Genomic DNA, 25,194 nt, shown 5'->3' on the forward strand with positions numbered 1-25,194 from the left:
TAGAAGTAGCCTAGAGCAGGGAAACAAGAAAACAATATTTCTCCTATGAGCAGCTAGACCTCAACCAATTCAACTTCTTTTCCTCCTTTCACATTACATCTGACAAGACAACATGCAAAAGCTACCATCATCCTCTTTCTTATCACCCACAAGAAAAATTTTGCTGACTTTGGATAATGCACTATTAGGTTGACTGTCTCTGAACACCACGAATTGGCATCATATTCCTAATCTCACCTGGCAGTCCCTCATGCACTCAATCAGAAGCAAGGCAGAGAACGGGGACTCATTTCAGCGAAGAACTAAATTACACGTGTATTCATGAGGCTAGAGATGATGGAAGTGACCCAGACGGCACAAACCACGTGATGACATTTCTAAACACAGCAGTGCCCTCTCCCCCAGGCCACTGTTCTCTCAGTGATTGAGTTATTACTTAAACAACACAGTTTCTGAATCTTCCAGGGGCTACACAAAGCCACTGGTGCCAATTTCTGTGGAAAGCCCACCTCAGTGCCCACAGAAACTGGAGGAGGACAGAAGCATAGCTATTGTCATAACACAGAAGGCATAACATCCCAGAATTTTGAATCTTTCAACCAAAATAAAAAGGAAAATGTAGCAGGGGAAATGGGTTGAGGGGACAACATCTATTGACTCTCTCCCATCACAAAAGTCCTGACACTCGTCCTTGATGCGGGTATCATTCTACCCCTTTCACATGTAAGGAAACGGAGGCCAGCAAGAGCAGGTGCAAACTTGTCACATCTTTCCTGTTTCTCCTAAATTATATCATCTTCCAAGAAAACACAGGCAGCACATTTGCTAATCTTTCAAAGCTGAGGGATAGCTCTATTTTAAAGAAAACAGCATGTCGAAGGCAGACCTGACTTAGAGAGGATCTAATTCAGGCTATCTGAACCTGTTCCCTCCTTGAGCCCGACTCCCACCTCATCCCATCCCGGCCACACTGTACCTGAGGAACTTGTTGAGATCCCCGTGCTTCATATACTCGAAGACCATGATGAGTGGGTCACCCTCTACGCAGACACCATAGAACTTGACAATGTGCTCATGCTGGAGGTTGGTCAGCAGCTCAGCCTCTCGGTGAAAGTCCTTGCGTGCATTGTCACTAGCATCCTTCAGCGTCTGGAGATGAGGAACAGAGAGGAGAGAAAAACCAACACATCTTAAATTGAAGCTGTCAAAGAAAAGGTTGCGTCAAGAAGGAATTACTTCACTGGGCCCGAGGTTCCTAGATGGGAAGGAAATTCATCTCATTTATTACATGAAATATTGGGGAAATGACCTAATTCCTGAGGAAATAATTTTTGTATTAATAACTGAGGAAAAGTCCCTTGTGGGTATGCAAAGTTTGACATAAACTTTAGAGTTTATGAAGCACTTGCCCATATATTACCTCATTAAGTTATAGACATGCGCATTATACAGTCTTCGTTCCTTTTAGCCCTGGTCTGGGCTCAACTATCATCATGGACTTCTCTCCCACTTTGGTGCCTGTTGCACATTCTTGGATGCTATGTGCACCTCGCCTCTGTCCATATAACCTTTTAAAAACTTTATATTATGGAAATACTCATTAGAGAAAAGAGCATAATGAGCTCTCATGTACCCATCTTCTAGCTTTGACAATGACCATTTTGCTGGTTTTATCATATGACATTCTAAAAAGCCTTCTCCAGCTCGTGCTCACACACACTGCTCGCTCAGGAAATGTCCCTGACAGCAGGCCAGTCACACTGCCAAAATGAGGATGCCCAGGATCGTGCCAGTTGGGTTCTAATGCCTTTAGTTCTTAGCCCATACCGCTCTGCCACCACATTGCCACTGCAGGCATGGCAAAGCTGGCATGTGTTGATGCTAATCACATGTACATAGCTCCCGTCCTGGCCCAGTCATTGGGCCAGAGCTGTGATGGGACCCAAATCTTGGCCTAAGGTGCTTATGGGCAAATAGGGAGATAAGTCACATATGTAATTAACTATAATTCAAGCTTAAAACATGTCCTGAATAAACTGGCTCCCCTGCATCTCTGTCCAGCATTGAAGAGGAATTTTCACTCAAAAAGGCTAATCTTATAATCAGCTCTTTGTTCTGCTTCTGTAGATATGCTTGCCACATAGGCCATGGGGCAGGGTAACCTCAAAATTAACTAAAGACTCATCCTCCCTTTTGCTTGTTCTGTCTAAACAACAAATGTAACTGCCTGTAACCTATAGTAACTCCCCCGCTGTGTAACTCTTTGTAACTGCCTGCAACCCAGAGCAACTTCGTGCTTCGTAACTGTCTGAGGACAAATTAACCAATCGGCCCATGACAACTAAGCCCTATAAAAGCAAAATTACATCTGAGCCTGGGGCCCAGATCTTCAGAGCACTAGCTCCTCTGTGACTGCTGGCATAATAAACCTCAGTTCTCCAACTCTCCAAGTACTCCTTGGTTTCTCGCCGGTCTGATTTTCGCAACATTTCTGCAACAGCATGATCTCTCCTTGACATGCCTTTCTTGAAACTTATATTTCCACCTTGTGAATCATCTGCAGCTGCCCAAATGACATCAGGCCACACCTCTCGGCCTCTGCACATGTTTATCCCTCTACCTGGTATGTTGACTCAGGCTTGGTTACTGGTGTTGGAGATCGAATATTGACCACTAAAGATGTCCACATCCTAATGTCTAGAACCAATGAATATTCTACCTTACATGGCAAAAGGACTTTGTAGATGTGATTAAGTTAAGGATCTTGATGTTGGAGAGATTATCCTGTATTATCTGAGTGGGTTCAATGTTGTCCCAAGCAAGAATCCTTACAGGAGAGGGCAGGAGAATCAAGACAGAGAGGATGTAAAGATAGAAGCAAAAGTTAGATTGAGATAAGATGCTGTGCTGCTGGCTTTGAAGATGGACGAAGGGGCCATGAGCCAAAAAATGTGGGCAGCCTCTAAAATTTGGAAAAGGCAAGGAAAGGAATTCTACCCTATTATGTCCAAAATGATCCAGCACTGCTGATATGTTGACTTTAGCTTAGTAAAACTGGTTTCTGGTGTCTGGCCAACCAGAACTGTGAGAGAAATAATTTGTGATATTTTAAGCCACTGAGTTTGTAGTAATTTGTTACAGCAGCCACAGGAAATGCCTACATCTGGTCATCACCTAGAAATCCTCCAAGACTGGGCTCAGACATCACCTTTCTGAGAAGTGTTCCCTGACTTCCTCATTGCTGTCATGTCCCCACTACCCCCAGGCTATGCTGCATGACCCTCTTAGGTACACCTCATACTTAACGTCTATCATATATCACTGACCATAATACATTCTAATTGCATGTGTACCTGCTTATCTCTGGTGTAGATGGTGAGCTCTTTGATCTAGGAACTGTGCCTTCCATCTCTACATTGCTAGCACTGGACACAGTGCCAGGCACATGTTGAGTATTCAACAGAGGTTTGTGGAAGGAATAATAAAGGCCATGAAAAGCAAACACTGAGAGCAAAAGAAGAGTTCAGAAAGTGAGCAATTGCTTCAACTGAGGAACAAGGAGGAGGGAAGCCCAGAGGACTCCTTCTGGTGGAGGTGACATGTGAGTATGTGACTCCTTCCCCCAGGGAGACTGCAATCAGTCATAATCAAAGTTGGATGACAAATGCAAACATTCACATTCACCTAAACTGGAACAGAATGAAAGTGTGGCCATCTATCAGATGTGTACGAAGTGTAAGACTTGACACTATGTCCCGTGTCAAAGAGCACTGCAAGATTCCTGGGGGTCATTTTGCAGCTCACTGCCTTGCCCTGCTCTTCCTCACAGAGCATCGGGAGAGGATATTTCTGACCTGGTTGACTAATAGATACTGGAAAGTGACACAGGTCAAATTCCTAGAAAGCAGACTCTGAAGTGGAGATTAATAGCCAAGACATTTCCTAGGACATGCTCTTGGGATTAACACCTACAGGAGGAATTGGGCAGAGGGTGAAATTGAGCTATCATGCAGTCTCAATGGAACCTCGTCTGGCCCTACAAGGAGACTCTTCAGAGTCGTTGTGAGTTGGTCCAACAGGGCTAGGCTTTGTAAACCTTTATCAATCAGTCATCAGATGAGGGCCTCCCCAGGAAGGGAGTGTGACTTTAATAAGAGGATCTGCTGAGCCCCCATAGAAATCTGGTAGCTGAAGACTGTGTTGCAGCTTTCCCAGGAAGCAGAGGAGCAAGTCTTTCATTCCCAAAGTGGGGCTAGGTGGTTCATCATTGAGTCCACCACAGGATGAGTTCATAATACTCAATGTACCATGCCTGGTGCTGCTCCCCACACAGGAGGGCACCAATGAATAGGCAGGGCCTGCCTCACATCGGCCATAAGAAAACATTAAAATGTCAGAGGCAACAACAAGATCTCAAAGCCTTTCCTGCTACGATCTTCACAGAATCTGGCATTTTCACTAAGTGCTTTTGGCAGGATTTGAAGCTTTCTCCCCAGTGGTGACCTGAACCAAAAAGACAATTATAAGTCTAGTTTTCATTAGGCCAGAGGCAGTTGATTCTTATGACAAACTCTGGAGATACTATTCAAAAAAAGGGTCTACTGATGAGTTTCCCAATTCCTATTTAGCAAGTGGTTTTTGGAGAAGTGTCCCTTCAAAGCATCCCCAGTTCTACTTTAAAAGTGAGCAGATTTGGGCCAGCAAGTGTTCAGAGAGGACATAAAACTTTGATAGGTCTGTTTCCATGGAAACCACACATTTCTTTATTTAATAACAAAATGAACAGTGGCCAAGAACCTGGGATCTGAGTCTCTGCTCTCTCAAAGCTCCAGAAACTGGGGTTGTACCCATCCAAACTAAACTCCTTTCATCTCTGTTGCACAGGGAGGAGGAAAGTGCTTATGTTGATAACTTGTTTAGTTTGGTTTTGTCCATGGGCATGCTTCTATCTGTTTTCTTTCTTTCTTCCTTTCTTCCTTCCTTCTTTCCTTCCTTCCTTCCTTCCTTCCTTCCTTCCTTCCTTCCTTCCTTCCTTCCTTCCTTCCTTCCTTCCTTTCTTTCTTTCCTTCCTTCCTTTCTTCTTCTTTTTTTATAAATCTACCCACTGTTTTGTTTTGCTAAACTTCTCAGTAAAAAAAATGCAGAAGAGGCAAGGAGATGAACATGGAGGAAATGGACATCGTCATCAGCTGGGTTCTTCCTCTATGCCCATGAAGCAAAACACACTCGTGCAAGCGAAATGCGTGCAAATCACACTTGGACTTGCATTATGGATTTGGGTACATGTCTGTCTCCACCACTTTCTTTGACAGCAGAAGCATGTTGTGTTCACCTGTTTATCACTGACTGTCTAACCTAGTGTCAGGCAACTAAAAGAACCTCTGACCCACGAAGTGTGTGCAGACTAGAGATAAAAGAGGAAAGGAATGAAAAGTGAATGTCCATATGGAAATAACACAGGCCCAAGAAAGGAGCAGAAATAAAGGCACTACCAAGAAAAGCAGATAGGAGAACATAAGTTTGAGGGGGACTCTTCCCATGATACTCCACCCTGGAGAGCTGGCCCCAAGCATATGTGTTCTTGCAGTCAAAAGGCAAACATTCACCATGGTGGTGCTCAAACCAAAGGAGTTCTAGCTTACGATCAAATGATCCAGTTAAAATCTTGGCTCTGCTCTGGACCTCTGGGAACTCTGGTTTTCTCCTCTGTTGAGTGAGGGTAACAACATCATCTACTTCACAGTGTCACTGGGAGGATTGTGTGAGACAGTGTAAGCTGGGATGCCTTCCAGGGTCCCTGTAGAAAGTAGTATTTGAGCAATTTGAATTTGAAGCTATAGTCAGGCCTGCATTTAATTTGCTCATGCAAGGATCCAGGAAGGACAACAGGTACATGGATAAGGCATGGGACCAGCCCAAGGCATGAGAACAGCAGTGCTCCTGAGATAGCTACCATTTTCCTCCTGAAAGCCCTTGAACCCTGCAATGTTTCCTAAGAAATACAACCTCTTTACTCAGAGGTTGCTCTCAGTCCCTGAGATAGCTTATTTGTAAGGCCTTCATCTGTCTTTAACAGTGAGTTATAGATGGCCATGAACCCATTTAGGTCACTATCACAAAGCATGAACAAATTCTGCATGTAATCTTTCTTTTCAGGTTTTAGCTATGTAGTGTTTATTCGAGAATTCTGGAGTGTGTGTGAATGGTGTGTGTGTGTGAGAGAGAGAGAGAGACAGACAGAGAGAGAGACAGAGAGAGATAGAGAGACAGAGAGAGACATAGAGATAGAGACAGAGAGAGGAGAGGAGAGGAGAGAAAAGATATTAGGCAATAAGGGAGAGGGGTAGACTGAGAATGAAGATAGGTTTTTCTTTGGGGATGGGAGTAGGCACCAAACTGACAGATTTAACAAGCATCTAATATTTCCATTTCCCCAAAGCAAAGTACTATAGGAAGAGACTCTATTCTTACTTCAATGTCAAAAAGCTGTGCATCAGTACCTTTTTGGATTTAAGAGAGATTTTGCTATTCATGGGACAAATGCATCTCACAAACTTGGCCTCATCTTATATGTGCCCATCCATTTTTGCATATTGGATCTTTTTTCTAAATTATGATTCAATTCTATTTTAAGAGATTCAGAAAATATGGCTGTAACAAGTTGGGCAAAATCATCTTCTGAATTTGGCACTCTAAAGACAGAATTTTTCTAAGAGTGGAATCATAGCCAGACAGCAATCAGAAGTTGGAAAAATCCTGCTATCGAACCTATTTATAAAAATCATCTCTGTTTTAGTACCATGGCTGATTGTCATTTTACTCAATTAAGGCTTGGCTGGTTCTTGGAGTCCCTTGGCAATGGACATGAGGTAGCAGCCTCCCTCCCTGACAGTTCTCTCCACTTAAGTTTCATTTTGACAGGCATGTTTGTCCCATCATTGAACATTGCTATTTTCTTACTCCTAGTGTCTGCTTTGTAACTTCATCTCTTCTTATTCTCAGTGAATTTCCTGACACCGCAGAGCTGCCATCCTTTCTGAGACATTTGCAAGGGAGAGGTCTCATCCAGAGCTACAGTGGGTTACTGCCCAGAGTACACTGATTCAGAGTTGGAAGAATGGAGTAGCATGAAATAAACTTTAGCACAGAACTGAGAAATTACTAAAGGCAAAAATAAAAGTAAGGAAACTTAACATTCATCTGAAATGCTTCAGCAAAATAGTAAAGCTAACATGAAACTAAGAGAGGCAAGAGAACTTATTTGAAATCATTGCGTGATTGAACATTGTAGGACATGACAAATGATTATGTATTTTAAAATGTAGGTGGTTTAGGAGACACAAAGTAAAACATAGATGGAGTCTTTTTATTTTTTACTCATCTTCTGTTCTTCTCTTACACTTTTTAGAGATCATAAGAAACAGAGTTAAAGTGAAAGATTTAACAAAAGAAGAGGTCATTATGGTAAGACCTCACTATGCCCAATGCCCACCGTCATGCTTAAAACATAGATGCCAATGAGTAAACTCCCATATGAGGCGACCAAGATATATAACAATGTTTGTCAACACACCTAAGTTCTTCGGGATTTTTGGGTCAAGATCTGTTGTTAATGGAGACCCTTTACTCATCTGATATCTTCTAGACCTGCACTGTCCAAAATGGGAACCAGTAGCCACATGTGGCTAGTGATCATCTGAAATATGACTAGTCCAAATTGAGATCTGCTGTGAGTATAAAATACATACCAGATTTTGAAAACTTGGTATCAATAAAATATCTCATTAATATGTTTATATTAATGATACATTGAAACAATAATATTATATATATGTTGAGGTAAATATAATACATTAATAAAATTAGTTTTATTTTTTCTACCTTTTTATTTTGTATACCAAGAGATCTTAATTTTGAAAAATTAAAATACAAATGTGGCTTGCATTTGTGGCTCACATTATACTTCTATTAGATAGCACTCTTCTCTAAAAGCCACCTCAGTAGGCTATTAATGAGTCAACCTACTTCTTGGAAATGTTGGAAAACAATGCCAAACTGAACTAAAACTAAGGCAGATACCCTTCTTATAAGATTCTTACAGGCAATGATTAGCCGAGTATTCAGAGTAAGCCATAGTCATAATGCTGCATGATTCTTCTAATTTATTGGTTCTCCTCTAAAGAATGGTAGAGGAAGCTTCTATCGAATTCACACAAAAATGAACTTTGGAGGAGTGTATTTTAATTAATTCAGAACTATGAAGAGCTTAATAAAAATAAAATCTTAGAAAGTAAGGAGAGAACAATAATAGGTGGCTCCCCCACATTCCTACAAATATAAAAAAGAATTAAATGATTATACAAAAATAATAGCGATCACAAACACTCAGGTAATGCTCACTATATACTGGAAACCAACACTGTGTATATCAACTCAATCATATGTAACTAGCCTTTGCAAGGACTTTAACCATGTACCAAGTGATAGCCTCAAACACAAGATTCATAGCCAAGGTGTAGATTGCTGCTATTTTTATTTTCACAGCCATGCTGACTCTAATGGTTCAGAATCTAACAATTCAACCATCCAATGGGAAACATGAGACTAAGTTCTAATTCACATAATCTAAACTACTTGCTATAATTTGGAGGATAAAATTGATGGTCTCTGCGTGCATATTACATCAAGTTGCACATTACAAATGCTAAGTTTTTGGAAGATAGAAAACTAATCCACAGAGAAATATTGACTCAAAAGAATGAATCAGAAGTTGGCCTCCAATATGGGCAACTGCAGTACAGTTACAGGCTTTAAATACACTGGCATACAATTGTCTGAAACAATTTCACAAGACACAGAGGAGCTGGTGGATCATGGTAGGCCATGACTTGACTGTGAGTCGGGCTATCATGTGAAAGTCAATTAAAAAGCAGCACCATTACCATTGTGCATATGTTCCAGAGATACAGAGGTGCAAAATGAAGCCTCCAGCTATGTTTGGTACCAGACGAGTCGTCATTAGAGTGAAATGCAGTGTTTTGGTTTTAGCATTTATGAAAAGATGGGGATAAATTGGAGATAAGCCAGAAAAGAGGGTTAATAAGACAAATTAACAAGACAAAAAACAGATCTCCCATCAAAGGTTAAAAGTTGAAATTACTGGGAAAGGGACATTGATGGAGCAATTTATAACTGGAGCCTACCTAACTAAAATACAGGAGGGATTCTTACAAGGAAATGCTGTGCTCTATCCTAAAGCACAAGTGAGTGTACATGTACACACACACACACACACACACACACACACACACACACACACCAGGGAAGAATATACTTATGCTAAAGAACAATGTTAATCAATTAAGCAAGTCTGGACCATACAGATGATTAAAACTTTTAACAAGCCACGATTAAAAGTTCTACAATTTCTGTTCGTAGAGACTTGTAAGATCGGAATTAATAGCACTCTCTGTAACATTATGTCCTGTTAAGGTATACAAACAATTTTTTTAGGGCAATACTGACAAATGTTCTCTTAAATATACTAATCTTGTTTTCATCCATTTTCATTTTGTGGGAACAAGTCTTCTCTATGGAAATGGAGAAGTGGAGAGGAAGCACAGAAATGGGAGGAAAGGGAGAGGGACTTTTCATTAATCAAGATGTGAGTACTGATATGATAACTGTCATTAAAAAAGAAAGAAAGAAAATAGCCATCCGTCTTCTAAATAAACTTGCCTGGGCAGAGCACTTGAGTGGATGAATGCTTGACAGACTTTCCCATCTATGAATTGTTTCACTGTTCCAGAATTGGAAAGAATGAGCTTTCCTTTTTAAGCCCTTATTCTGTCCTTAAATGTATCCTGAGACAACTGGCTCTAGTTGCTTCTTTTCCATAGGTGGCCTCAGGTATGCTATGTGGCCGCCTAATATGGTTGGACCACTGGTTGGTAGGTGGCCTGGCATGAAGACTGAGTGGAATAATTAGAAATTAGTATTTTTCTTTTTGAGGAATCTGAATATGAGTAACAGAGACCATGTGAGCAGCAGTGGGCATGGAGGCAGCAGGCAAATACTAGAGAACGGCAGAGGCAAGAGATAGCTGAACTACATTAGGAGGGAAGCCTAGAGGATAATCTCTGCTGTCCCCTGCTGAGAGCATAAGAAAAGGGGGCGATCATAAGGGCTGGCTCAGATCCTGAGTGAACTTTTGACTCCCAACAGTTCCAGTAACAGTGAGGCCTAGCTGTCCTGAAGTTCCTATTCGAGTTGGTCATCTTTCAGTTTTTCCTGTTGGGTCTCTTTCTCCCTTCTTTTGGCTATAGCATTCCTAATAGTCTTTCGAGGAAACAGTACTCTCCACATTCAGTCAATGTGTGTTGAGTAGAGTTAAGCCCATCTCCCATTTCCAGGGATATGCATGTGACAGACACTGGGATAATCAGAATATTCTATTCCCGTGGCCAGAGGGCCTAGTGACACAACTCAAGGCAAGCCAGTAGGAGTTGGCCCTTAGACTCTTATATAATTACTGGGATACAGGAGCTCTTTTTTGGGGTTACTAGGATAACAGGATCTAAGCTCAGAGCTATTACTGCCAAATCTTTACCACAGTATGGGGTTCACCTGCCTGAGAATGGAGTCTTAATATATAGAGGAAAGGAGAGCCAAGATAGATTAAACAGATGACAGATAGATAATGATAGATGATAGATAGATAGATAGATAGATAGATAGATAGATAGATAGATAGATAGATAGATGATAGATCAGACAGACAGACAGAGAATTGATTCCCTGGATCTAGCAGTGCTAGAAGCTGGGACACCAGTAGTAAGGTTTCCCAGTAGCCTGAACAATACCTTTTCTGCTTAAATAAGCTTGAGTTGGGTTTCTAATGAGCAGTATACTGCTCTTCTTATCAAAGTTGATTGTGATATTTCGCTTATATTCCCCTGAGGCCAAAGCCCTCACTCGAGAATCTAGTTTTCCTTATTTCCACCCATTCCCTTGAATTACATTTCTTCATGGGAAAACGTAAAAGTGTCTTTCCTTCTTACATACAAATGAGCACAACTAACACACTCCTTTTATTACTGGATAAGTGGCATTGTGCTGAATTTCTTCAATTTGGTTTCCAGAGTATGTTTAAAATTCAATAAATAAAAATGTTGTGCACAGTGGGCACTGGACTAATGACGAGGACTGAGATGTCATCCTAGGTCTCACAATAAGTGACCTTCTTCAAGCTGCATGACTTTGGATGGGTCAATAATCCTCTTTGGATTCCTGTGTCCTCACTGGCAAAACATGAGAGTTAAGCTAGAGAATAGCAATAACAGCTCTGTATAGCTGTACAGTGATTCCATGACTTGTAAAATAATTCCTCATTAGATTACGTTTTTCTCTATATATTATCTTTACAGTTCCTTTCATCTATAAAATTCTATGACTACCAACAGCTCATCAAATCATTTCCTTACTTAGAAATGCCAACTGCTAACTCTTTACTTTTTTGAAAGGTTATTATTTCTGTAATCTATCTGTCCGTTCATCCATCCATCTACCCATCCATCCATCCCTTCATTCATTTAACAAGCATTTATTGCTTGTTATGTCGCTACATATTATGAATGTGCTAAAAAGACATGGTTCTCACCCTCAGGAATATGCCACTATGGAGGAGACTGACATTCATGCCTTTGATTAAACAAGCCCGTGAATACAATTACAACCTTGACGAATGCTGTAAAGAACAAGTACAGATGACTTAATAGCATGTAATAGGAAGGTCTGACCTAGATAGGGGAGCAGGCAAGGGGAGGTCTCCCAGAAGAGGAGCAGCTTGAACTGAAAGCTGAGTGGGAGTCATGTGGACCAAGGCTCTGGGCTAAGGACCTCCAGAAATGGGAATGGCAACAATGTGTTGGATGCTATTTGTTATCGCCTCAGTGTGATGTGCCAGAGGGTTTATTAGTGAACTCTTCTAAAACCCTTGGTGAAGAAAATCATAATTATTTCCTCTGTTGACAAGAAGATATTCAGAAACAAACGAATGAAAAAGCAAAAATCCTAAGTTAAGAAAGTATCTGTGAACTCAGATTTCACCATTTCTTGTCTTGCCAAGTCTTCCTGTGCAGCATCTCTCACTTGCTTTCACTTACACCTCAAGGGAGTCACTCAACTTCCCTGGATCTTGGTCTTTTCATTTATCAAACATGAGACTTGGGATATATATGATTTCTAAGGTCTCTTCGTATTTGACATTATGTGTTTCTAGAAATACACCTGAGTTAGTGGAGAGGGGGAGGAGAGACTATGAATCCTTGAGAGCACACTTGTGGCTATATTTAAAAAACAAAAATCAGCATGCATTCATGGTACAAGAAAGTGTTGTAGGAATTGTAGTTATTGAAATGCAGACGAAAATAGCTGATGTATCCAATACAGGGAAACTGCTATGAAACGCGTTTCCTTGGCAATTGAGTTACTTAAAGATAAAGTAACCCATTTTGATCAAAGACTGGTTTCTCTGTTTCTCATCCTCTCTAAGGGTTCTTCATCTGTAACTCATTATAAAGGGAAAAATAGTTGACAAATTCATTTCACTAAAAAACAAAGGTTTTCCAAAAGTATCTAGAAAATGGCAATCTGAATGGATCCAAATAAGCAAATACTCTAATGAGAGAGGCATGCTCAGCCCCCACGTGCCCTTGAGTGCCCTGCACATGCCTTAGGATCACTTCCTTCTTAAACTGGTTCCTGTGGCTCTCTCAAGCTCTTAAATCGTTTGGGGCAAACACCAGGATTTAAAGGAATCTGACATCTGTCAGTCTGAATGCAAAGCCTTAGATTTCAAAACAGTCAGTTCCTTCTAGAGAAGGAAAAAGGACAATAGCTGCTATTTCTTAGCATGCATAATCAATGCTGCAGGGGTTGCTAGGCAACAGGCAGAAAGACTGTCAAACATCCCTGGGTGCCTCCAATGGAAGAACAGCCCGGGCAGCTACTCCTCAGAGGTGACAAGCTGTGCAGGACCTGGAAGCTGCTTTCAGTTTGTGTCATTCCTTTAAAAAAATCCCTTTATTCTGGTCAGGACTAAACTGTAGACATTTTCCTTCCAGGCTCATTAGATAGTCATTGAATACACTTTCAATTGGCCCAATCAGTCCTAAAAATGAGCAGGTCAGGCTGGCAGGAGACAGCTCTGTGAAAGGTCCATGTGTTATTCTGATCCAATTCATCTTGGAGTCCATGGAAGATGTGACTTGTTCCTTGGTGGCTGCAGGCTCTAGATTGCAGAAAGTTAAAATGTACATCCTCCCAAAGCTTGTAATCATTCTAGCAAACATAAGCAAAGCCTCCAATTTCAACAAAAATGCACATTCAAAGTCATTGAGATGAGACTTCTTAATTATGAGACCTTAAAGTTGGAATGAATATTTAAGCTGTAGGCATTTTATCCTTTCTACTTGAAATTAAATAGTTTCATTTCAGTTTCAATGACAAGAGGACTAACTAAGAGAAGGAGTCAGGATTTGATAAATCTATTTCTTGTTTTGTTTTGTTTTGTTTTGTTTAGCAGTGTTGATGAAAGAGCAAACAGTCATCACAGGTCATTAATTTACAAACACTTATTTGGCAAAGCCAGGAAGTACATGAGGAATAGGTTCTGGGTTTGGGTCAGAGGAAGGAGTAGGGTTATGACTGGGATTTAAAGCAGATAAGAAGCCTCACTGACAGTGGTGATGGGAAATAGCCCAAGTGGAAATAGGCCGTGGGCAGGACAAGTGGCTACACATTGCTGTTGCTGGCTAAGCTTTTACCATAACTAGCCCAAGCCCTAGCATCTTGTTTTAAGCAGATGTTTGGAAGGAAATAAAACATATGAGTTGAGGGCACCCTGGATTTAGCTACCCAACACCCTCCTCTTAGGGGCATTGCAAGAAGTAAAGAGAGGAAGGCCTAGAATAAGAAATGATACTAAGATGAAAGGTTATACCAAGAAATTTTGTGAATCTACGTCTATACCTGGCTAAGGTCTCCCAGCTATTCCTACACTGTCAACTGGGTTTCCCTAATCTCTCAGGATTTTCTCATATTCAAAGATTCTCACCTTGCGACCCCATGAAGTGAATTCAGTCAGAAGGCCTGACTTAGTTCCCAGGTGACCCCCAAATGGCAGTGGGAAACATGGGCCTGGAACGTGAATCCATAGTCTTCAGTTTCCTTGTCTATAACACATGACTAGATTAGAATTAGATGTTCCCTAAGCTTCTTCCAGCTCTCACATTTTATCCGTCTATGAATCTCCAAAAATAGAGGCACCTTTTGGTCTCATTTATCCAAAGAGAAAAAAAAGATAACAGAAGAAAGCAAAAACTGCAGATTTAACACTGCCAAATGTTCTGAACATTTTGTGCTTAAAAAAATAACAAACTTTTTGAGTAAATAAAAGAGGAAGCAATAGCAGCAGCAAAAATTAAACGTCCCCAAAGTCACTGCAGGATTCTTACTTTACACCTTTACCCATTTGACCTCACCTCTCTCTCGCATCTCCTTTCCTCTCTTTTCTTCTGTCTCACTCTCCCTGCTCCATTTGCTGTTTATTTGATAGCTATTGCATTTATCATCCCTAGAAAGGTCTGACCTTTATCCACTCCAAAGTGCAGGTTTTAGGAACCTCTGCTGAGAGTCTAGGAGTATTCATGCCACTCAGGTTACTTTTGATGACAAGAAAAGCAAATACACAGTTTTTCATTTGGATGAACTTTAGCAGAAACTGTGTTTACTCCACAGGATGGGTAAGTTCAAGGATAATTTTCTCTCTCTTCTCAGTTACCTATCGTGTACATAGTTAAGTTTTTAATGTTAAGTACAATGGTAATGGAATATACATCTGATTTTAAAAAATGAAAAGTTGCCCTGGTTATAACTAGTAATCAAATGCCATTCATACAAACGTTCTGTGTTTGGAAGAAACAAACTACAATAAAAAACAAAACCCAGTCATCTTATATTAAGCCAAGAAGTTACATTTTTATTACATTAACCATGTCCATATTCATTTGCCACTTAATTCATTTTATAAATATATCCATGCCTCTTTTCAGTGTTTTACATATGTTAATCAATACCTTGGTGAGTTGTTGTTTTTTTTGACAATGCTTATATAAAAGATTTGCATAAATCTTCTCGTGCGATTTTTTTTTTCTTTAATTCTTATGTTTTAGAGAGCTCAGTGGAAATTTTATCCCCTTCAATAACGTTTATCTTATTGAAGACCAGGTCTCCTTTTTGAATTTCTGGGAATATGTCTATGATGAAAGACCATCAGGCTTTTTCAGTTTAGTAAAACCTTGTGTCTCCTAGGGTGGCAGAATCCACAAGAGCTGCCATTCGCCCCAGGATAGAACTGTACCTGCACCGTACAAAATCCTGGGGCCTTGGAAACAGTTGAGAAGGACATGATAAAATAGAACAGAAGATCTCAGAACAGAAGTCAAGAGAGGATGTGAACTCCATAGTCTCTCTTCCAGAACCTCAACATGAGACAAGACCAGCTGAGTGTGGCACAAGCGCCAGGCAATCCAAGGAGACAGGTTGAGTTGCCAAGACTTAGCTGGTTACATTTTATCTGACCCCACTGACCTCCTTCCAGGAAGAGTAGCTCAGAGCTATTCATAGACTGTAGACTTAGGTTGCCCCTAAGAAGAACCTCCAATAGTTGGTTATACTCCAAATATCCTTCCCATTATCCATTTAGTTAAAGGAATTTGAACACATCCATCACAGCAGACACAATTTGCTTCTGAATTGGCCACTAAAATAAAATAAAGTAACACTTCCATACATTACTGTGACCATGGATAATGAGACATTCTGGAGTGTTCTCTTACCTTCACTGCCACCAAGATCTTGTCCTGCTCAGGACAGAGGTTATAGCATTCAGCTAGGAAAACTTTTCCAAAGGCTCCTTCGCCTAGCTCCCTTTTCAGAACAATGTTATGTCTCTTGATGTGCTGAACAACTGTAAAACAAAGACAGAATGGAAATTGGAATTGAAGCATGCAGAGGTGAAGGCAGAGAGTAGGGAGTCGGTGGCCTGCATCCTGAGCTTGCAGGCCTAGATTCTCTTTTCTGTACACAGCAAAACAAAGGAGAAGTTCAGTGTCCATCCTCACAGTCCATCCCAAATGGCTGGGAGGCAGTTGCATCAGGTTGCTCTCAGAGCTCAGTTATTGTTTTTGATAGAACTAAAGTAGTGACCTAGCTGTTGGCAGCAGAATGTCATTAATGAACTTTACAGACTAGGGAAGGGGAGAAATGAGAAAGAAATGAACCTTAATGGCAGTCCTCTTACAAGCCAGATGCTTTGCATATATTTGTTAGTCATGTGTCTAGTGGGGGAAAGGCAGAGACACAGCCAGGAATCCCTAATTCTTCGTTAAGCTGCCTTAGACTCCTGAGGGAGAGAGGCCCAGAGAACACAAAGGGAAAATGCAAGACCTGCTCTGCATATGAAAGCTTTGTCCTTACCCCAGTTCTAGTCTTTTGGTGAGTGAGCTAGACCATGGTTGATCCTCAATAATTCCCTTTGTTTAGACTAGAAATTTCTAGACTGTGCTAAAGGCTGCCTTTTTTAGTCCTTTTTTAAGATCACGCCCTAGTCTTGGCTCTCCAAAGTCAAGAAGAGACAAGAATAGATGCACCTGGGGAAGAGAGAGTATCCACCACCACTGCCACCCCCTCTCAATCTAGAGCAGAGCTGCCCCTTGTCATTCATCGATATGCCTTCCTGGGGAATAAGGCAGGAGGCAGTCAAAGGTCCTTTGAAGCCTATTAGTTATAAGGTGGAATGCAGAGCAAAGCAATACTCAGAAGGACAGAGCCAGTGGAGAAGCCCAAAAAGAGACTGCAGAGGATAGAACTGCAGTGTGTGCATGTGCTTCTTCATTTGCATATCAAATGTGGACTTCCCTAGCACAGGGGTACCTTCACGTTGTTGGTTACCATTTTTTTCTGAACTCCTCATCTCTGAATGGCAGTATTCAAAGGGAATTGTGACTCTCTCTAGAGCTTGGAATGTGTGGCCAACAATGTTCTTTCACTCTCACAAACCCGTGAAGCATTCCTCCCTGCATTTTCTACATGGGGAAACTAGATCTGCAGGAATTTTTATGTTCCTCAGCGTGGAAATGAAGAAGTTGGGTTTGGACCCAGGCCTGTCTGAATCCAGAGTCCATGTTTTTCCTTCTAGACCACAAAGTTTCTCTTCAATTATAAATTGTGTTAAGCATGACAAGAGAAATAGAATACTATAATAGAATAAAAAGTAAAAATAATCTCCCAGCTTCTTCTCTGCTAAGTTCTCTTATTAAAGGTCAGTTTAAATCCTCATTCCTTCAAAGAACTTTCCAAGACCACTTTGACCACCAAAGACCTCCTTCTCTGGACTCATATTATAGCTTGTGCTTAATCGAACTCTGACTTATCCCTCAATTATTTCACCTCTGTAAACTCCCTGAGGTTAAGAGTAAGCTCTATCTACCTCCTGTTACTTCAAGTGCTGAGCCTATGGAAAGGTCTTATTACTATTGGTTAATTTGATAACCTTTCTTTAAAAGTTTTTTCTTGACTGCTCACTGTATTATAAAAACAAAATACAAAGCATATCTCTGCAGTTTGAATAATACTGCATTTAAAAAACAGACTATTACTAGTGTGTTAGAAGCACCGCTGTGTTCTTTCTTAATTGTAGCCATTTCCTTACTCGCCTCTCAAGGATAAGTACTATCCTGAATTTTCTGTCAATCATTTTCTTTATAGGTTGGCTACTAATGATATATCCCTAATGAGATATTGTTTGGCTTTGCCTGATTTTGAACCAAAATAAATGGAATCATACTATATGTGTTCTTCCATATCTCATATCTTTCACTATGCAATGTCCTTGAGATTGAGTTATATTGAGTTATAGTGTGTGTTGTAATTCTTTTGCTTTTACTACTTTATAATATTCTGTGGAAGGACTGTACCACCATTTATTTACCCATTCTTTGCTGATAAACATGCTATACAGCTTCTTTTTAGATAAAACTTGATATAAAATGCAAGTGGTAATTAAGGTTTTGCTTTAATAGGATTTTTTCCCCTGATAATTTATGTGGTTTGGAGCAATGACAGCTTCTATGGGCCTCTGGGAACTCAGGGTGATAAAAATGAAAAGGTCTTTTATGAGCAACAATATTAATGAATATAAGAATGTATATTAATTTCTCATGCTCTAGTAGCAATGCCAGAATTTAAGAGGAGAGAATTGTGTTCATTAGGTAGAGTGCCCATATAAAGAGACAAATGTAATTCTTGCAGAGAATTAGCTGCCTTATTTAAAACTAATATTTAACTGTATGGTTGTCAGATGTTCATTGGGAATTAAATTGCCGCTTGATTTACTTTACACTCTAACCAGATCAAGGCAAGTATTTAACTTATTTTGCATTCGATTTACATTTTTTTTCTTTTTAATTTTCCAAGCAGGAGACATAGTTGGTGGGAAATAAGTTTATAAAGCTATGGACAAAGGGACAATTTCATCATCTTCAAAATTAAAATCTGATGAGACCAGTTTTCTCTTGTTGACCTAGAAAGCAGTAAATGTATCTTTTCTTTAAGAAATGACTATTTTGTATTAATTTATTTTGTTGATTTGGGACATAAGATATAGGAATGGTGGCCCTTTGCCAGTGTATTTCTCCTAAATAGAATGAATTTCTCTTTTATAAGACTGAAAGTCACTTAGGGGCACAGGTAACAATTTTGTGTTTGTATTTGCATTCCTAACAGAACCACACAGCACGTTGCAAATAGTTGTTGCTACCAAATATTTGTTGAAAAAATGTGCTGAATGATAATAAGATGGCAGGCAAATACTGTTTAATTATAAACAGTATTTGACAAGCCAATCGGGTATGGAGGCAATTAAGCAGCCCAGTTCTCTGAGATGTCAGGAGTGGGGAGAACAACTGACCTGAGGCTATCACAGCATTGAGCAAGAATTTCTTCCCATTCTCCCCCAAGAGAGCATGAGGACTTATCCCTACCTGCCTCATTTCCTATTTCCTGCAATCACCACAGGAAGTCCTCGGTATCCTCGTAGGGCTTTCTTCTTTACCCAGCCTCTCATCCCAACTTTGCTCATAAGTGCTCCCATCTGAATCATTGCTCACCCCTTCGCCTCCCTTACAAACCCTTCCCTGGGCCCTCTGGGCTCACTCCCTGTCATCCATGAGCTCCTTATATCCCCAACCTCTCCTTAAACTTCTCTTTTCCTTCTTACTCAAGTAAAACCTTGGCTATGCCCTGAGGACATCCATGCCTTTCCCCTGTAGCCCTCTCAAATGGAAGCCCTCTCACCCCTTATCCCAGAGACTTTAGGGCCCTTGTGCCTGATTTCTGGCCATTACTCTCTCTCTCTCTTGCTAGAGCCCCAACTATTACAAAGAATCTATCCTTGAGAGCCATCAGCCTATACCACCTCTGCCCCTTCACTGCTGACACCTTGGTTACTCCTCTCATCCACTGAGCCCCTGGCTCACATTTCCCCTTTCCACCCTACCAGTGCCGTCATTCTCAGGGCTTGAGGCACAAGAGAGATTTAGTAGCTTGCCTAAGATGTGGAAACACTAGGTTGTCATTTATCCTGCATCTTTCAACAATGCAGTTAAGAAGAGAGGCTTTGGGAGGTTTGGTTTGGCTGTTTGCATGGCATTAAGCTGACATTTTCTAGGAGCAAGACTTTCTTAATGAAGGAAGCAATGCACTGATTGACATTCTAGACAAGGTCCTTATCTCATTGTGGACTAGCACTTTGAATATCACTGACTTAAAGAGCCCTATGAACATTTCCATTCATTTTATACAAAATATCCTGAATGAAGTAAGTCTAAGGACTCCATGATTAATAAGCTATCAGGTAAGCAAGTAAACTCTGTTCTGAACTTTAGAGACTTGAGTAAAACCACCTCAAACCCAACGTGAATAACTAATAAAAATAAATAAATAAATGACCAAATTCCACCATAAATAGCTTTCTAGATTTGGAGAAAAACTCAAAGCAATGGTTGAGTTTTTTTAAAAAAAATTTTATAGGAAATGTTTCTTTTTAAACTTCACCCTACCAAATAAAAAGGAGGTATCAATAAGAGGTGTAGGTGGTGCAGGAAATACACCTCCAGTTTTGTGTGATCTGCAGACTGATCTATATACGTTGATGTAGTCAAAACAAAGAATGTGATTAGATTATTGTGCAAATAGATCTACTCTGTATAATCAGGAAGAAATTGATGACCAGCAAGAGTAATCAAGATGAGTAGCTAAGAACTGTGTAGCCATCTTTGCTATTAATGGAATTTTCCAGAGTGGGAATTTGGGGCCCTTGGTCATTTGCTTCACGATACCAGAATTGAATAGATTTCGGTTTTTGTATTAGTATCACATTACAGTCACTGAAAAACACATTTTGTTGCAAAGTAGCTTTGGTCATTTACAGAGATGTTGGCAGTTTCAGCTGGTCTAAATTGAATTCCTGGTATCGATATCTCCTAGAAGAAAATATTCTATATATACACACATGCTATAGATAAAGTATTAATCCTTATCTATATCCATTACCATTATCTCTAAAACAAACAAACAAACAAACAAACAAATCTCTATTTCCTTAAGGTTGAAATAGGAAATGTGTCCTTCCCATTTCCTCAGTAACGAGGTTTCCTAGAAAACCTTGCCCCAGGCGACATAAACTGCTCAGCACACAGACCTTAAATTTAGACATTTATTGAGTCTTTCATATATGCCAAGTATTAAGTGATCTGTAGTTCAAAGGAAAGATATTTTAAAGTTTTAAGCAGGAAGGTAAAAAGTAATTTACCCCCAGAAGATAATGTTCTGTGTTAGGAGCAGTAATACAGACATAAATGCAGGGCTTGCCTCGGCCGGTCCATTGCCGAGGGGGGCTGTGATGAGGAGAGATGGGAAGAGAACTTAAAGATCAGGAACACTGACTCAGTGGGCAAGTGAGACTTGGAAGGGGAAAGTGACTTCCCCAGGGCCACACAGCTAGAAGGTGGCCGAACTAGGACTCGGGTACCCCTGACTTTCAGAAGAGCAACCATTGGACTCTAACAGAGGCCCTATTAGAGACTACAAGCCCTGAGAGTTTCCTGACATTAAAATGAAAACCAGTGTTTCATTTATCTAACTATCTTTTCTAGTAGAAGGGCTTGCAGGATTCACATTTATCCACATTCACATTTATTATGGACTGAACATCTCATAATGAAGAATTTCATTAGAAAACGACCAATAAACATAGAGTATAAGTGCGAAAAGCAGGATATAAAAGTTAAATACCTTGAAAAACTCTTGAACTTGATCTCGATACAATTAAAAATTATTTACTAAATATCTTAATGTATATTTCATGGGCAGCTTATTGAAACAGGTAAAATTATTTACTTTGTAACACTAAATTTGTATGAATGATGGGAACTATATTTTTAAATTTCATCTACATTTTTGTTAAAATACAAGTTTGTACTAAAATGAAAATAAATGTAATTAAGACCACGGACATAAAATATACCAGGGCAAGACACAGCCAAATATTCATAAATAATATTAATGATGAAATGGATCATGTAATAATACCAAGTCATTATTAAGCACTTTTCAGCAAAAAATCCCAATGTGCATTACCATCAATTAATTTTCATATTCCTCTGAATGAGGTCAATAGTCACATTTATTTTACAGATGACACTACAATTAATTGACTTACTTGTGGTCATAGAGCAATCCACTTATCTTTTTCCACGTGCTATTTCCAATAAATGAGGATAGAGGGAGGAAAGTGAGGGCCTAACATGTACTGATTGCTGTTATGAGCCAGAAAATGTGTTGAGAGGTTTTTGGGATTATCAATCTTCATAGCAATCCAGTAGGGTATCCTTACTTTTATTTTAAAATTAAAGTAAAAAGAAGAGGATTAGATGAGGTAAATAACTTAAGCAAGGTTGTATAATTGGTAATATGCAGAGTTTGAATTCTTTCCACTATAACACCCTACCTTTCTTTGGCCTTCTTATAAAAAAAAAAAAAATGAAAGTGAAAGTGTATGAGCTTGACTTTGTCAATCTAAGGGGTTGTGGGTCTACTTTTATCGATTTAACAGGTTCACTTCTAACAAGTCTATTTTTATCAGTTCTACAAGTGTTCATTAAGTACCTCCTACAGCTTGGGCATTTTTCTAGAGGAAAGGATGAATAAAGTAACACTTGTCCTCAAAAATTTCACAACTAAAGGGACAAAAAACACATATACATATATCAATCATACCTTCTTACACCTTTGCTTCCTTCAGAAAAGATTCTAGGTACTTTACATGACCATGCAAAGAAAAAACAAAATTTAAATAAGAATTCAAGTCAGGGAAAATGGAATGGAAGGCAAAGACAAGGCATTATGTAGAGACGCAAGCATGCAAATTCTAGGGTCCCACAGGGTTATTAAAATTAAGTCGTAATTTGACACTGAGCTTCTTGGCAACAGAAACTAAAAGAAACGTATGATAACTTACAAAATTTACAAGCAAAAGTACAGTTATTCCTTATGTCTTCAATGGCATTTAGTTTTCAAAGGAATATGTTGTATGGATTTTACACAGGGGATCAATGTCCTCAACAGTGGCCCTAGAGTAAATAGTTAGTTTCCAAAGACTGTTTCTCAAGGCAGAACTCAATAAGAGATAAACATATGACACAAAAGCCACCCTCAGCCAAAGCACTGCACAGGGAGTCCACGGCTCTTATCATCATAATGGCATAAAAATCAATGTCTATGGGCATACTCGAGAATGCTTTGGAGATAAGGTTGAAGAATAGATGTAATTTTCCCAAACCTACTGCTGAGTCTAGAACGTATTAAGCAATCAAAACTATTTTATCAATAAATAATAACATGAACATATAAAAATAGATGAATGATTGAATACGAGATAAGAATAGTGGGAAAGAAGGTATTTAAGGTGGGGGAAGAAAATGAGCAAGGACGAGGAAGAGAAGTCCAGAGTGTATTTAGAAATAGTGATTTATCTTGGTTTATTGCTGAAGAGAAAGTAGGCAACTTGCTATAAAAGTAGATGAGATTGGATCACAGAGGACCTTGAATACCTCACTAGGTAGTTTGAACAAGTTTAGGTACTGATAAGTATGGATTCTTAGCCGGTGATGTCACTGCCCTTTGCCTTCATTTCCTCATCTTTAAATGAGGGAGTTGGAGCTAAATGGCATCTTAGATTGGCCCTGGCACACACATTCCACAATTTGTGAGTCCATGACTTTATTTTGTATATGAGGTCTGTGTAGAGCTATTGAAGATTTTTGAGCATCATAGAAAAGTGATTAGGACAAATCATTAAATTATTCTGGCAGTGGTAAACTGGAGGCAGAGAAGTCAGTTAGAGTGTGGCTCTAGAGCTTGTTCTCACGGAGGCCCATGCTAAGCCAAGAGTGGAATCCATCCAGTTATCATCTATCTTTCCTTGCCAGCCCCTAGTCCACTAAATGTATACAGCTCAGAGTGACTGACCCCAGGGGAGCTCAGGTCAAGTCTGTGACCCCAAAGAGAACAGAGCGTGTTGTCTAGGATGAATCCTCTGATGTTTTCAGGAAAAGACAGAGAACAAAGAGCCATAGAACCAAACAAAACTGAACAAATCAGAAAGGCAGGAGCAAGGGCCATGAATGAGCTTGAGGAGAGCAGAAGTCAGACTTCGGGGGGCAGAGAGGTAAATGGGAAGTGAAGCCATGGAGGTGGTGAGTGGAGACTGCATGTATGGGAGGTCAGAGGCAGACAGGTAGGTCTAGAGATAGCAAGTTGACTCTAGAGGATAGAGGCTGGGGGAATTTTGAGAAGGGAGAAATTTGAGGGTGTTTGTAAGTTAAGAAGAATATTAGGCAGTAAGAAATTAAATAGGCATCAAAAGAAAGGAAGGAAAGAAAGGAGAAAGAGTGGGAGGGAGGAAAACTGGTGGGACAGATTCTTGGGGAAGCCACTGAGAGTACAATGGGCTAGAGGAAGCAGAAAAATTCTGAAACAGAGAGGAAAGATTTTGAGTGAGCCACCTTCTGAGGGCCTTAACTTTGATGCTCATGACAGCATTGGGCCACTGAAGGAAGAAGTGGACTTTCAGGGATCCTCAAGGTCCCCATCATGGGCCTTTGAGCTAAGCCTGGCAATGAGTTCAATGATGAACAAGATAGATTCTTGCAAAATGACTTCACACTCCTGGGAGGACACCAAGTACCAATTTGGATGCCCCATACAACATCTGATAGTACCAAATGACTCTCTCCTTCTAAAGCAAATTTTAATACCCCCATGCTGAATGAGAGCAGAAAAGCTGTGGAGGGAGGCAGGAGTGGTGCTTAATGTAACCTGAACATTACAGTAAATAAAGGCAGTCGAGTTATTTGAAGTTAAATGCCCAAAACTTCTTGTAGAAAACAGGCAAGGAGGGGGAAGCCCCAGAAATCTTTCAAGCTGTTAGACTGAAGGGAACACCACACTTCAAAATACACATACGGCACATCCTTCGCTTTGACAGCCCCTAACAGCCAAAATTATATCTGTTCTACACATTGGCATGTGGTAGAATTGGATTGATTTGCCCTGACAGCCCTCTGTGCTGGAACAATACTTGTCAGTCAGCCTCGGCAATGTTTGTATTTTCAAGAATAATTATGCAGAATGATTGTACAAAATCCTGGCTGGTGGGCTAGACAGTCTTATCTGCCTACCTCTCCGACACTGTGTCCCTGAGCCCCAGAGCCCTTAATTCTCCTGAGGATGGAAAACATCCCTTTAACACCTGGCCCCAAGCTACATAAACCTCCATTTGAGGGTTCCATGTTGATATCTATTCTGTCACTTGGTATCCTCCACTCCCAGGCCTTCAATCTTTTGTTTGAGGTGGGATAATTCACAAACCACACCATTACACATTCAGGGGCTTCCCTGACCTATGTCTTAATTTTGAACAGTTTATCCTAATATAAATATACATGAGTAATATATCTATATCTATATCTATATCTATATATACACACACACACACACACACGCACGCACACA

The 25,194-nt window shown here is 40.1% G+C and overlaps 1 protein-coding gene across 6 annotated transcripts in view; it reads right to left on the bottom strand.

Annotated features, from left to right (window-relative positions):
• The window catches only part of NTRK2 (neurotrophic receptor tyrosine kinase 2), a 318,904-nt gene that overhangs the window by 60,883 nt on the left and 232,827 nt on the right, over nucleotides 1-25,194 (bottom strand). For all 6 annotated transcript variants that reach the window (XM_025049746.1, XM_015592644.2, XM_025049745.1 and 3 more), the window contains 2 exons: nucleotides 15,900-16,030; nucleotides 977-1,149 (listed from right to left, as the gene is read on the bottom strand). In XM_025049746.1, coding sequence (XP_024905514.1) covers nucleotides 977-1,149; nucleotides 15,900-16,030 — 304 coding nt within the window. The remainder of the gene's footprint in view (nucleotides 1-976; nucleotides 1,150-15,899; nucleotides 16,031-25,194) is intronic.

Source organism: Pteropus alecto, unplaced genomic scaffold (assembly GCF_000325575.1).
Source record: "Pteropus alecto unplaced genomic scaffold, ASM32557v1 scaffold206, whole genome shotgun sequence".
In the NCBI taxonomy this organism is placed as follows: Eukaryota; Metazoa; Chordata; class Mammalia; order Chiroptera; family Pteropodidae; genus Pteropus; species Pteropus alecto.